Source organism: Corylus avellana, chromosome ca10, assembly GCF_901000735.1.
Source record: "Corylus avellana chromosome ca10, CavTom2PMs-1.0".
NCBI lineage: Eukaryota > Viridiplantae > Streptophyta > Magnoliopsida > Fagales > Betulaceae > Corylus > Corylus avellana.
The window spans coordinates 19,188,636-19,200,188 of NC_081550.1; the positions used below are offsets into that span (position 1 = coordinate 19,188,636).

At 37.4% G+C, this 11,553-nt stretch overlaps 2 protein-coding genes across 2 annotated transcripts in view; both read left to right on the top strand.

Moving 5' to 3' along the window:
• LOC132163339 (tropinone reductase homolog At2g29260, chloroplastic-like) lies at positions 1 to 6,810 on the top strand. The gene is made up of 10 exons (XM_059573590.1): positions 1 to 331; positions 424 to 631; positions 927 to 1,143; positions 1,229 to 1,335; positions 1,751 to 1,905; positions 4,368 to 4,421; positions 4,568 to 4,775; positions 5,855 to 6,071; positions 6,175 to 6,281; positions 6,433 to 6,810. Exons 1-10 carry the CDS (start codon positions 117 to 119, stop codon positions 6,619 to 6,621), a joined length of 1,677 nt encoding a protein of 558 aa, XP_059429573.1. The 5' UTR covers positions 1 to 116; the 3' UTR covers positions 6,622 to 6,810.
• A 2,294-nt stretch (positions 6,811 to 9,104) lies between these two features.
• Positions 9,105 to 11,553, top strand: part of LOC132163229 (tropinone reductase homolog At5g06060-like) — a 6,589-nt gene continuing 4,140 nt past the window's right edge. The window contains exons 1-5 of the mRNA XM_059573437.1: positions 9,105 to 9,350; positions 9,471 to 9,678; positions 9,847 to 10,063; positions 10,149 to 10,255; positions 10,689 to 10,836. Coding sequence (XP_059429420.1) covers positions 9,280 to 9,350; positions 9,471 to 9,678; positions 9,847 to 10,063; positions 10,149 to 10,255; positions 10,689 to 10,836 — 751 coding nt within the window. The 5' untranslated portion in view covers positions 9,105 to 9,279. The remainder of the gene's footprint in view (positions 9,351 to 9,470; positions 9,679 to 9,846; positions 10,064 to 10,148; positions 10,256 to 10,688; positions 10,837 to 11,553) is intronic.

The following is an 11,553-nucleotide window of genomic DNA, read 5'->3' on the forward strand; positions in this document are numbered from 1 at the left end:
AAAGAGGCGCGATTTCAAAAAGCGTTCTCTAAAATCGCGATTTCAGTCTCTCAACTTCTCTTGGAAATGACCGTCTCTAAACCTCAAACTCTCACCCTGCTCACTTGGCCACTGAAATGTCTCAGACCCTCGTTCCACCTCCACCATCACCGTCTTCTTCCTCTTCGCCAACCCTTTACTCGAAGCTCAAAATACGACAACCCACCAGCATAAGACCCGTCCGTAGCCAGCCCATGTTACATTCAGGCTCTAACAGTAGCCCAGTGGACAATCCTAGATGGTCTCTCCGCGGAATGACCGCTCTTGTCACCGGAGGCACTCGCGGAATTGGGTATGTAAACACATAAATTATTGGAAGTATATTTTGGATTTTGTTTCTCTCTTATGGTTTGTGAAAATTTTGGAACTTGGTTTGATTTTCAGGCATGCAATTGTGGAGGAACTTGTGGGGCTTGGGGCGAGAGTGCACACGTGTTGTAGGAATGGGAGTGAGCTGGATGGGTGCTTGAGGGAATGGGATAGTTTGGGTTTTGGGGTTACTGGGTCGGTCTGTGATGTGTCGGTTCGAGCTCAGAGGGAGGAGCTAATGGGGACTGTGTCCTCCGTGTTTGATGGGAAGCTCAACATCCTCGTAAGTAAGCTCCTGCATTAAACATATTGATCTGTGTGTTTGCATATGTATTATGTTCTGTTTGTGTCCCCCTCTTGGCCTTTTGGGTTTAAATATTGATCAAGTGATGAACTTCATATTTCCTATCAGTTTTGGCTGAGTTTGACTTGAAACCCTCTCTCCAAAGTTAATGTGCGAAGGGGGAGTGTTAGAATATCCATTTAAGCGATTGAATTTACCTTTTTTCTATTAGCGTCACTTTTGAACTGCTTTCCCTGTTTACTGAACTAGACAACTTACTTGTTTTGATCCGTAGATAAATAATGTTGGGACAAACATACGGAAACCAGTGGTGGATTTCACGGCTGAGGAATTTTCTACTCTCATGGCGACCAATTTTGAATCTGTTTTCCATATCTCCCAACTTGCTTATCAACCTTTGAAGGCATCGGGAGTGGGAAGTGTTGTGTTCATGTCCTCTGTATCGGGTTTTGTCTCACTGAAGTCTATGTCTGTTCAGAGTGCAACAAAAGGTAACATGAAAATATTCTTTCAAGTTGCTATAAAGTTTGAACTTGAGGAGCTTATCAAAAACAACTTATTGTATGTGATTCCCAGGAGCTATTAATCAACTCACTAAAAATTTGGCCTGTGAATGGGCAAAAGACAATATAAGAAGTAATGCTGTTGCACCTTGGTACATCAGAACCTCAATGGTGGAGCAGGTAATTCTTTTTTCACGGTTTTGATGTGATTATCGGTTGGATTGAGCTTCTCCAGATTGTTATTTAATCAATAATGTTTTGCCGCAACATGGCAGGAAGGGCTGTTAAACGACAAATTCTCTGTTTTCAAGTTGTTTGATCAATAACTTGAAAAGAAGCATTCTTTGTTAGATTTTTTTTTTTTTTTTTTTTCATCTAATGAGTTGCAAAAATGAAATTTCTCCGCTACTTTCCACATTTTAAAGTTTTGTTCAAACTCAAGCTTCTCTGTCATCATAGCAACATACCTGCACCTTAATAAGTTCATAGTTTTAGAATGTTAGGATTTGCACCAGTTGATGTATGGCATGTAAAAGGTCGATATCTAATTCAGTATGAGAAGTCAAAGTTGATCTTGAATTTTTCTTTATTCTAGGTGCTCAGCAACGAAGAATACCTAGAAGAGGTGTATTCTCGAACTCCTCTTCGGCGTCTTGGAGATCCAAAGGAGGTCTCATCTCTTGTGGCATTCCTTTGCTTACCTGCATCATCCTACATCACTGGCCAAATTATTTGTGTTGATGGAGGGATGTCTGTAAATGGTTTCTACCCAAGACAAGACTAGAAGTGGCTACTCAGCCATATTCTCTATTTTCTCTTACTGTTCATTGACCCCTGTCCGTCTAATCTCCTCTCAAAACAACCTAGCCTTAGCATTACCCTCCTTGTCTTTTGTAGTATTGAAAGCAAACCTTTTATTTTTTAATTCTTGTACTTTGTATTCCTCAAAAAGTGGAATCTTTTCCTCCTATCTCTAAGCCTTCTAATGGTTTATGAGCCCATTGTATTACTTTTCAACCATTCCCAGTTGTTTCGTCACAACATCTTGTTATCATGAAATGCTTCGAAATAAAAATGTTGTCTCAGATGTAATATTTGAAGACTTATGAAGAGCAATTCTTGGTCATGTTTTCATTTAATTTTAGAGCAATTCTTGCTAAATGGTGTGGTTCTGCAGTAGGTTAGTGTGATAGTGCAACGTAAGTTAAACTGCAGCTTAAGTCAAGCTTATTGTATATAGCGGCGAAGAGAGGGTCGACCAGGTTTCCTTGATTCAATAGATTAGTGCCCATTGATTGTTTACTAATCTTTATACGTATGTTCTTGAATTAATATTTGATCTCTGGGATGCACTTATCATATTCCTACCTTATCGGGAAAGTATAATCGAGCAGAGTGGACATGGCTGTGAGTCTTCTTACTAGCGGAGTTACTTAATTGCTGCATTCCCAAACACAATCTGCACCCCTAACTTTCATCCTAAGATAGCTGATGCAAATAACTCGAAGCTTATGTACTTTTGTCTTTTATAAATCTTCAAGCCCCTGTGAATAACTTTAAAATTGTAATTGCTCGACTTACTGGAGGTATATCAACATTTTAAATTAATTAATACCCAACTCCTTTGGATTTTGTTCTTATATTTATCAACAAACTCTCAAAGTCCAATGTGTTGGCACATGAGACCCTCATGGGACTTTGTTCTTATATTTATTATTGTCATCTTCCTCTTGTTTTTTGTTGTTGTCTAATTGCACATGCATCAAGCTAGGAGGCATCTCTTAGGTATATTTCAGCTCAAACAGGCAATGGAATAAGTATTGCTCTTTTCCTCAAATTTCACTGTCAGCAACTCCTATGTTTGAAGTAATGTTGTCTTATTAGACCACATAATGAATGGCTGGAAAAGCTCAGGACAGTCTCATCATATTCTTCCCACTTTTCCTTTAATTACATTCGACTTATAAACCTTATTAAGTTATTATAGTGATCCTTCGTTTCTTGTATATGGCCGGCAGAGTGGTCTTATTTCTTATTTCATATTCCAGCCTATCATTTTTCCTCGGACAGATAGAACTTTAAACGAATTATTTTGAGTCAACCTTTGATTCTTTCGACTTGCCCACATTAAGTTATACACCAATTAATATAGTAAAAAGTGATGAAACATTAAAATCAATAGAGGTGGGAGAGATAGACAGAGTGAGTGGACATCATGGTACAGGCAGGGAGCAGTTGTGGAGATGGCAGATGGTCGCTTCTGGGAATGACTGCTCTTGTAAATGGTGGAACAAAAGGAATCGGGTCTCTCTCTCTCTCAAGTTAATAAGTTTTATGGATAGCTGTTTATAAAGAAGTCTGCCATGGCGCCAGCAACTCTTCATACTTTTCTTTTTCTATTCTTTTAAGCACTGCGGCGCTAACTCTCCCTGCCACAAAAATTCATAACTCCTGCGGCGCCAACTCTCCTTAGTTATACATTGAAAGAACCCTTTTTGTTAGCGCCGCAGGAGATTGTTAATATATTTATTAACAAACTCTCAAAGTCCAATGTGTTGGCACATGAGACATTCAATATGGGACTTTGTTCTTATATTTATTATTGTCATCTTCCTCTTGTCTTTGTTGTTGTCTAATTGCACATGCAGCAAGCTAGGAAGCATTTCTTAGGTATATTTCAGCTCAAACAGGCAATGGAAAAAGTAATGCTCTTTTCCTCAAATTTCACTGTTAGCAACTCCTATGTTTGAACTAATGTTGTCTTATTAGACCACATTGAAATGGCTGGAAAAGCTCCATTGCTATTTTGTGAGGCAATCCATCTCAATGCAATGAAAGTAAGGGCTTTGCAACAATAACAAAATGAACTGAATAATCAGCCTGTTTGCCATGGAGAGTTTCATCATATCTTCCCACTTTGCCTTTAATAACGTACGACCTATAAACCTTATTATAGTGGTCCTTTCTTGGTTTCTTGTAGGCAGCCGGCAGAGTGGCCTTATTTCTTAGTTCATGGTCCAGCCTATCATTTTCCCTCATAAAGAAATATAGCTTTGAAGGAATTATTTTGAGTCAACCACATTGATTTTTTCGACTTGCCCACATTGAGTTATACACTAACTAATTATAGTTAAAAGTGATGAAACAGAGGTGGGAGAGATAGGCAGAGTGGACATCATGGCACAGGCAGGGAGCAGTTGTGGAGATGGCAGATGGTCGCTTCTGGGAATGACTGCTCTTGTAACTGGTGGAACAAAAGGAATCGGGTCTCTCTCTCTCTTTCTCTCTCAAGCTAATAAGTTTCGTGGATAGCTGTTTACAAAGAAGTCTGCCTCCATGGCTTAGGGATAAACAACACTAATCGTATAAAATCCAATAAAAGCTTTTTACAATGTTTTGTAATTGTTGTCAGGCATGCTGTTGTGGAGGAATTGGCAGCGCTAGGGGCAAGAGTACATACATGCTCAAGGAATGAATCCCAGCTCATTGAATGCTTGCATGATTGGGAGATGAAAGGTTTCCAAGTCACAGGTTCAGTTTGTGACATGATGCATCCGGGTCAGCGAGTCAAGCTGATGGACAAAGTCTCCTCAATGTTTAATAGGAAACTAAACATTCTTGTAAGTTGTGAATACATTCAGTTCATTGCGTTCTACATAGCATTTTAGCTTACACACAAGGTTGTACTGTAACATTGAAACATCAATGCCATTCTGGGACTAGAATAGAAGTGAGGTTATACATACAATTCATCAACAGCCCTCGAATGGGTTTATCGGGATGAAACAGAAAACAAGCTTCAATAGATTGTGAGCACCTTTATGGTACTCCTTGTACTCCACATTAAGTGGGGAAGACATAGGAGAAAATAAAAAAGTTGGATCTTATAATAGGTTGGTTCTAGTTGGTTGTGATAAAAACGTTGTTCTCCTCCTATTTTCCTAAGGCAACTAAGCAGACTGAAAGAATTTGAAGGGAAAAGAAAATTTTGGATAACCGGTTCAAGAGAGGACTCATGATTCATAAGGAAGTTACTTTTCTGAAAGATTAGAAAATTTTCCCTTGTAGATTCTTAGCTTGAACTTAGCAGGTTCTTAGCTAGGTACAATAAAACCCAATAAAACTAAGCTTATCTGTAACAATTTTCAAAGATTTGTTTCTGCAAATGAGGTTTCCACATATTAGAGCATTCAAATCTTCACTTGCTGCATTGAATCATTGTGGATTCCGACATGAAGTAGCAGCCAATTGTATGACTCCATGTTATGTTATTATTTGGGCTTTACCAAATTCTGTATGGTTTCATGTATTTTAGACATTGTTTAACCAGCCTCACTTTGTTAGATAACATGTAATCATATGACACAAATTGTGGTGGCATGTACCAAATATATGACTGTTTCTGCTTGAGAAGATAATAGAAGGTTCACCGAAGGTTCTGGTGTAAACAAGTAGCATATACCACAGTCATCCTTTGCAACCTGATTCTTTGTAGACTGGAACAAGGAGCGGGGGAGTTCATTGTTTAGCTTCTTGCATAAGTTCTTAATTGAATTCGACAAATGTCGTATTTTTGAATCCTCCAGAGTTCCTGATTCTGATTTTGCTTCTAGAAAAGTTCGAAGTTAGTAGTTTTCATACTCTTGGAATGGTTTTCTTTTTCTTTAACTTTTAAATCCTGTTCTTCCTAACTTTCTAGATAAACAATGTGGGAACGAACATCTGGAAACCGACTGTAGATTACACAGCTGAAGAATTCTCTGCGCTTATGACTACCAATTTTGAATCCATGTACCATTTGTGCCAGCTAGCACATCCTCTTCTGAAAGCATCAGGAGCAGCTAGCATCATTTTTATTTCTTCTGTTGCTGGTGTTGTGTCACTAAATGTTGGATCTATTTATGGAGCAAGTAAAGGTAATTACTTATGCAATCTGCATTTTATTAATAGCTTTCGGGTTGTAATCTCTATATAGTGACTCTAAAGGCAGTGAATTCTGTCTATTATTTCTCAATGTAGGAGCGATAAACCAGCTTGCTAAAAGTTTGGCATGTGAGTGGGCGAAAGACAATATTAGGAGTAATTCTGTGGCACCATGGTTCATCAGAACCCCCATGGTTGAACCGGTAAGGCCTTGACATCCTTTCACCAAGCTTCTGCTTTTGGCTAGTTGGCATGACCATGATTGCATATATCCATTCATTTGTGCCACATGCAACTCTTGAGTTACATAAATATGAAACGAATCCTTAATGTGAGTTATTGTTACTATTGCAGTGTCTCAGTGACAAACAATTTTTGGAAGCTGTAAACTCAAGAACTCCTCTAGGACGGCCGGGAGAGCCGGAGGAGGTTTCCTCCTTGGTGGGATTCCTGTGCCTACCCGCATCCTCTTACATAACTGGGCAGATTATTTGTGTGGATGGAGGGTTCACGGTGTATGGCTTCGATCCAAAACTTGACTGAGAAACAAAACACCTGCCGAACTCCTTACTTATGGTTTTTCTAAATGAGACATTTCCATTTGCTCTCTTCTGTCTTTGTGTGTTTTTTCTTTGTTTAGACCCTCCATATGTCTATCTTGCATGCTTAGAATAGAGTTCATTTTCTTTACTATCCTTGTATATATTTTTTTTTTCACTGATAAATAATGTATATTCAAATAGCACAGAGGGGTGCAACCATTTACACAAGAAGTATACTCTTGTACTGTTTGATCATACTGCCCTTGTAATATATGATCATTCTATTCCAACTCATTCCTATTCCTAAAGGAATGACCATTCCTTTTATCGAACATGCCCCAGGGGCTTAACCCAGAAAGTATTTTCTAGAAAGTCTAGGCTTGTTTAGTTTGGACCAATGCTCGATTAGATTATTGCCGCTATTAGTTATGCCATCTCCACATGACCCTAACATGAAGTGTTCAGATAGCTTTAGGCGTGCAGCTCGTCTATTTGAGTGGGTTGGCTCTATTGCCTCCTTTGTCGCCCAAATGGTACGTAATTTAAAAAATTAATTATAGAAAATATCAAATCTATTGAAGAATGATCAAATTGGGTTCTACAATAATCAACTGTTCAAATTACTAATAATTTGAACAATAATTATGAGAAAGCTTATATGAAATTCACTTATTTAAATAAGTTTTTAGTAGGCGAAGTCAACAATAAGTGATGCCAGCGACTTAACGATTTCAATGACTTTTGTCATCATAATCCAAGGAATTTGGCATCCCAATCTTTTAAAGATTTTATAGAGCAATTTGTTTGCATTTTGAGCGTTGACTTTCATGTAGCTACTAGACCAAATTGAAGTAAACAATCCCCAATAATGTATGTAATTGTACCTATTATTGGTGCCAAACAATATATTTTATAAATAAAAAAGAAAAAAGAAAAACGCACCTTATCTACAACATGTGTGAGTGCCCAAAGGCCAGATAAGGGCCGGCCCCATAGGCCTATTAGGCGAATACCTAGACTCTTTAATTTATAAAAGGCATTTTAATGGCCAGAAAGGTCGAAGGCCGCCTCAAGGAAAGTAGAATGTGAAGATGACATTTGATATGTTATATTTACTATCGGACACGGCTGATTTTTGTCGGTGGTCGTTGTTACAAGTTTCAATTGCGTGTAGTTTCTTTTAATATATAACTAATTAAATATCTTACTAGAAAAATAAAATCGATTAGTCATATTATCTATTGAAAATCATATATTAACATAATTTAAACATGACAATTGGATTAGTAATTTAGCATTTCAAAAGGTTAGATTTAATAAAAATTTATTATATTAATATTTTAAAATTAAAATGCCCCTATTTTAAATTTTTAATGGTTTAAACTTCAATTTTTACTAAGCCGACCAAAAAAGAAAAAAAATGAAAAAAGAAAGTACATCAGTATTATATTTCTGAAATTTTTGACTGTTGTATACATAAATTTAAGGGAAACTTTACTTTAGATTTCTGAATTTTTATGCGATTGGACATATACCCGAACTTAAAAATCTCTTAATTTGGACCCTAAACTTTCAATTGCTCTCAATGTGGACCACTCCATCAGATTTTAAACTACTAAAATTGACGGAGGGATTCACATTGAGAGCAATTGAAAGTTTAGGAGTTCAAATTAAGATATTTTAAAGTTTGGGGGATTTGTTAAATCAAGTGAAACTTCAGGGAGCTAAAGTAAAGTTTTCCCTAAATTTAATTTAGAACAAGCAAAAATAAAAATACAATAACACCAACTTCCAACTTATCTAGTAAGAGCATTCTTAACAGTCTCACCGAATTAATTTTTTTGGTTATTTTGTTGAGTCAAATCACTAAAAATTTCAACAAAAAACAAATATTTCCCAACAACCTCACTAAAATAGTGATTTTGGTTTGGTGAATAAATAATAGGGTTAAATACTATTTCAATATCTGTAGTTTGCATCAAAATCAAATAGCCACATGTGTTTTAAAAAATATCACAAATGGTACCAAATGTGTTTATTGGCTTACCACAGATACCATTTGAGATATTTTTAAAAATCCAGGTGACTATTTAATTTTGGTGCAAACCACATGTACTATAATAGTATTTAACTGTAAATAATATTTACTAAAGATAATGAGTAATATTCACTCACTAAATAAATAAAAAATAATATAACTTTTCTCCTTCCCTTCCTATTCTTTGCAAAAACTTAAAAAATAAAAAAATAAAAAACTTTGAAAAAAAATATTCAAATAAAATAGTAAAGTTTAATAGTTAAAATAGTAAAATTGCTTAGATTCTTTAAAAAAAAAAATAGTAATTAAAATAAATAAAAGTGTTTTTTTTTTTTTTTCCGACTATTTTAACGAGTAAAATTTGACGAGATCCTAATAATACTCTTAACAGGTCTAAGGTGACGGGCGGAAAAGTCATCAACAACCAGCGCTCGGTGCAAAGGAGAATATGTTGACAGAACAGATCCCATGTGCTTACAAAAGACAAGAAAACTAAATTAATTTGCATTTCATCTTTATCTACCTACCACCTGCAGCCGGTGGGCAGTCCAGTATTACTCTATAATATAACCCATCTGGTAAACTTTGGTGGCAGACAGTTGTAGGAGACTAGCAGGAGAAATGGCACAAAACAGTAGATGGTCTCTTGAGGGAAAGACAGCTCTTGTCACCGGTGGAACCAAAGGAATCGGGTTCGTTTCTCTCTGCATGCTTTCTCTTTTCCTAGCTTTTATTTTCAAGAATTTTGCTGTTTTTATAGCTTCTGCTTCACTAGTTTTGAGACAAACGGATGGGTGTTTGTATATATATAGGTATGCTATTGTGGAGGAATTGGCAGGGCTTGGGGCCGCCGTGCACACGTGCTCCCGGAATGAAGCTGATCTGAATAAGTGCTTGCAAGAGTGGGAGGCGAAGGGCTTCCGAGTCACTGGTTCCGTCAGTGACCTTTTTTCTCGGCCGCAACGGGAGGAGCTTATAAACAAAGTTTCGGGTCAATTTCACGGCAAACTCGATATCCTTGTAAGTCCTCCATTTCCTGACTGAAATAATTTTGTTTAATTTCCCATCAATTTCATGGTACCCAATCACCTTCTGTGCTTTCTCAGTAACATTCTGCTTAATTTCACAAGAGCTTTTATTAGTTGCTAAGCCTTTGTTGGGGTGGTTCTGCCCATTTTCTGCCTCTAGATAAACAATGTGGGAACCAACTTTATGAAACCAACTGTTGAGTACTCAGCTGAAGATTTCTCCTTCATCCTGGGCACCAATCTTGAATCTGCTTACCACCTGTCCCAACTTGTACATCCTCTTCTGAAAGAATCAGGGGCAGGAAGCATCATTTTCATTTCTTCTACTGCTGGATCTGTGGCAACGGGAAGTGGCTCTATTTATGAAGCAAGTAAAGGTAATTTGGTTATGCAATCTGTTTTTATTGACAGCCTAATGCTTTATTTGAATTAAGTTTCTGACTTTTGTCTTGTTTTATGCAGGAGCAATAAACCAACTTACTAGAAGTTTGGCATGTGAGTGGGCAAAGGACAATATTAGGACTAATTGCGTCTCACCCTGGTGGATCAGAACTCCCCTGCTTGAATTTGTAATATCCTCTCACCATTTGCTTCTGCTTTTGGCTTGTTGGCATGATTTCATCATTCTGCAGTATGCAATGAGTCTTTCACATGTTTCTCTTCCATAGATGGATTTAGATGATAGCCAAAATGATGAGATCTGAATATGCTCTGTCTAAGCGTTTCACTGGAAATGAAGGGCTTTTTTAGCTCTGTAATGTTTAAAATTGGTCAAGATGGATGCCTAGAATACATCTTTAAAGCAAATTAGTTTGATGAGTAATGTTAAGGCCATAACAAAATTTATATCTAGAGCAATATTCAGATATTATAGTTCCCCACCTGCAGGAGGTGGTGGGAGACTGCTTCCAAATACAAGGCGGAAAGCGGCCCATTTATTGTTTTTCTTAGTTGTATCTTTTAACTACTCAAATCTTAATGTTTGCTGTGACTTCATTGCAGGTTTTTGCAAATGAATTTCTTGTGAAAACTTTAATTTCACAAAGTCCTCTTGGACGGTGTGGTGAGCCGAAGGAGGTGTCATCGATGGTTGCATTCCTCTGCCTACCGGCATCCTCTTACATAACCGGACAGACAATTAGTGTTGATGGTGGTCAGACCGCCAGTGGCTTCTTACCTCCACGCCCTTAGAAACAGCACAAAACCGATCTCTTTGCTTGTAATTGCCCTTCTAGTAAAGGGCCAGGCCATTTCCCAATTTTATTTTTCCCAGTATCGCAAATATGTGTTAAGTTGAAGACAGAGGAAGAAGTGTGTTGAAATCAATAACTAATAAGCAATGGCCCTTTACACGTTTCTCGTTTTCCCTATAATGAGAGTTTTTGACTCCAAGGCTCTGTTCTACGAATGGCAACTCTTAAATTCTCTTTGATTGTGGGGGTAAAATCACTCCTATCCACTTTGTCAGTGGGCATTTGTCATGTCACGTGTGTCCAAAAATCAACTGGTCCAATCATGTTGCATCACATGAACTATCTCCACATAAGCATTTTCAAATAATCACATGGTGCCAAATTAATGCTCCACCTTGTTTAGCGTGTCCACATCACCATAACTGTGTTTGTCCAGGGAAAGCCCTGCACTGAAGTTGGAACGGTAGCTGACTGCAGTGTAGGTTGACATATGACTGACTTTTTCAGCTTAATTTTTTTTCTTTTTTTAAGCAAAATATTAAAAAAAAAAAAAAAAAAAAAGCAGGAAAACGCTGGGGTGGTTCCAGCCACTCCTTGGCCAAAACCACCCCCAGCCCCTTGGGGGTGGTCCGGCCACCCAGAAGTGCACCCGTTCCCTTTTTTTTTTTTTTTTT

Coding starts and splice junctions, on each gene's coding strand:
- LOC132163339 (XM_059573590.1), top strand. CDS start 117: ATGTCTCAGACCCTCGTTCCACCTCCACCATCACCGTCTTCTTCCTCT. Junction 1,336..1,750: donor GAACCTCAATGGTGGAGCAG/GTAATTCTTTTT, acceptor TCTTTATTCTAG/GTGCTCAGCAACGAAGAATA. Junction 1,906..4,367: donor ATTTGTGTTGATGGAGGGAT/GTCTGTAAATGG, acceptor TGGAGATGGCAG/ATGGTCGCTTCTGGGAATGA.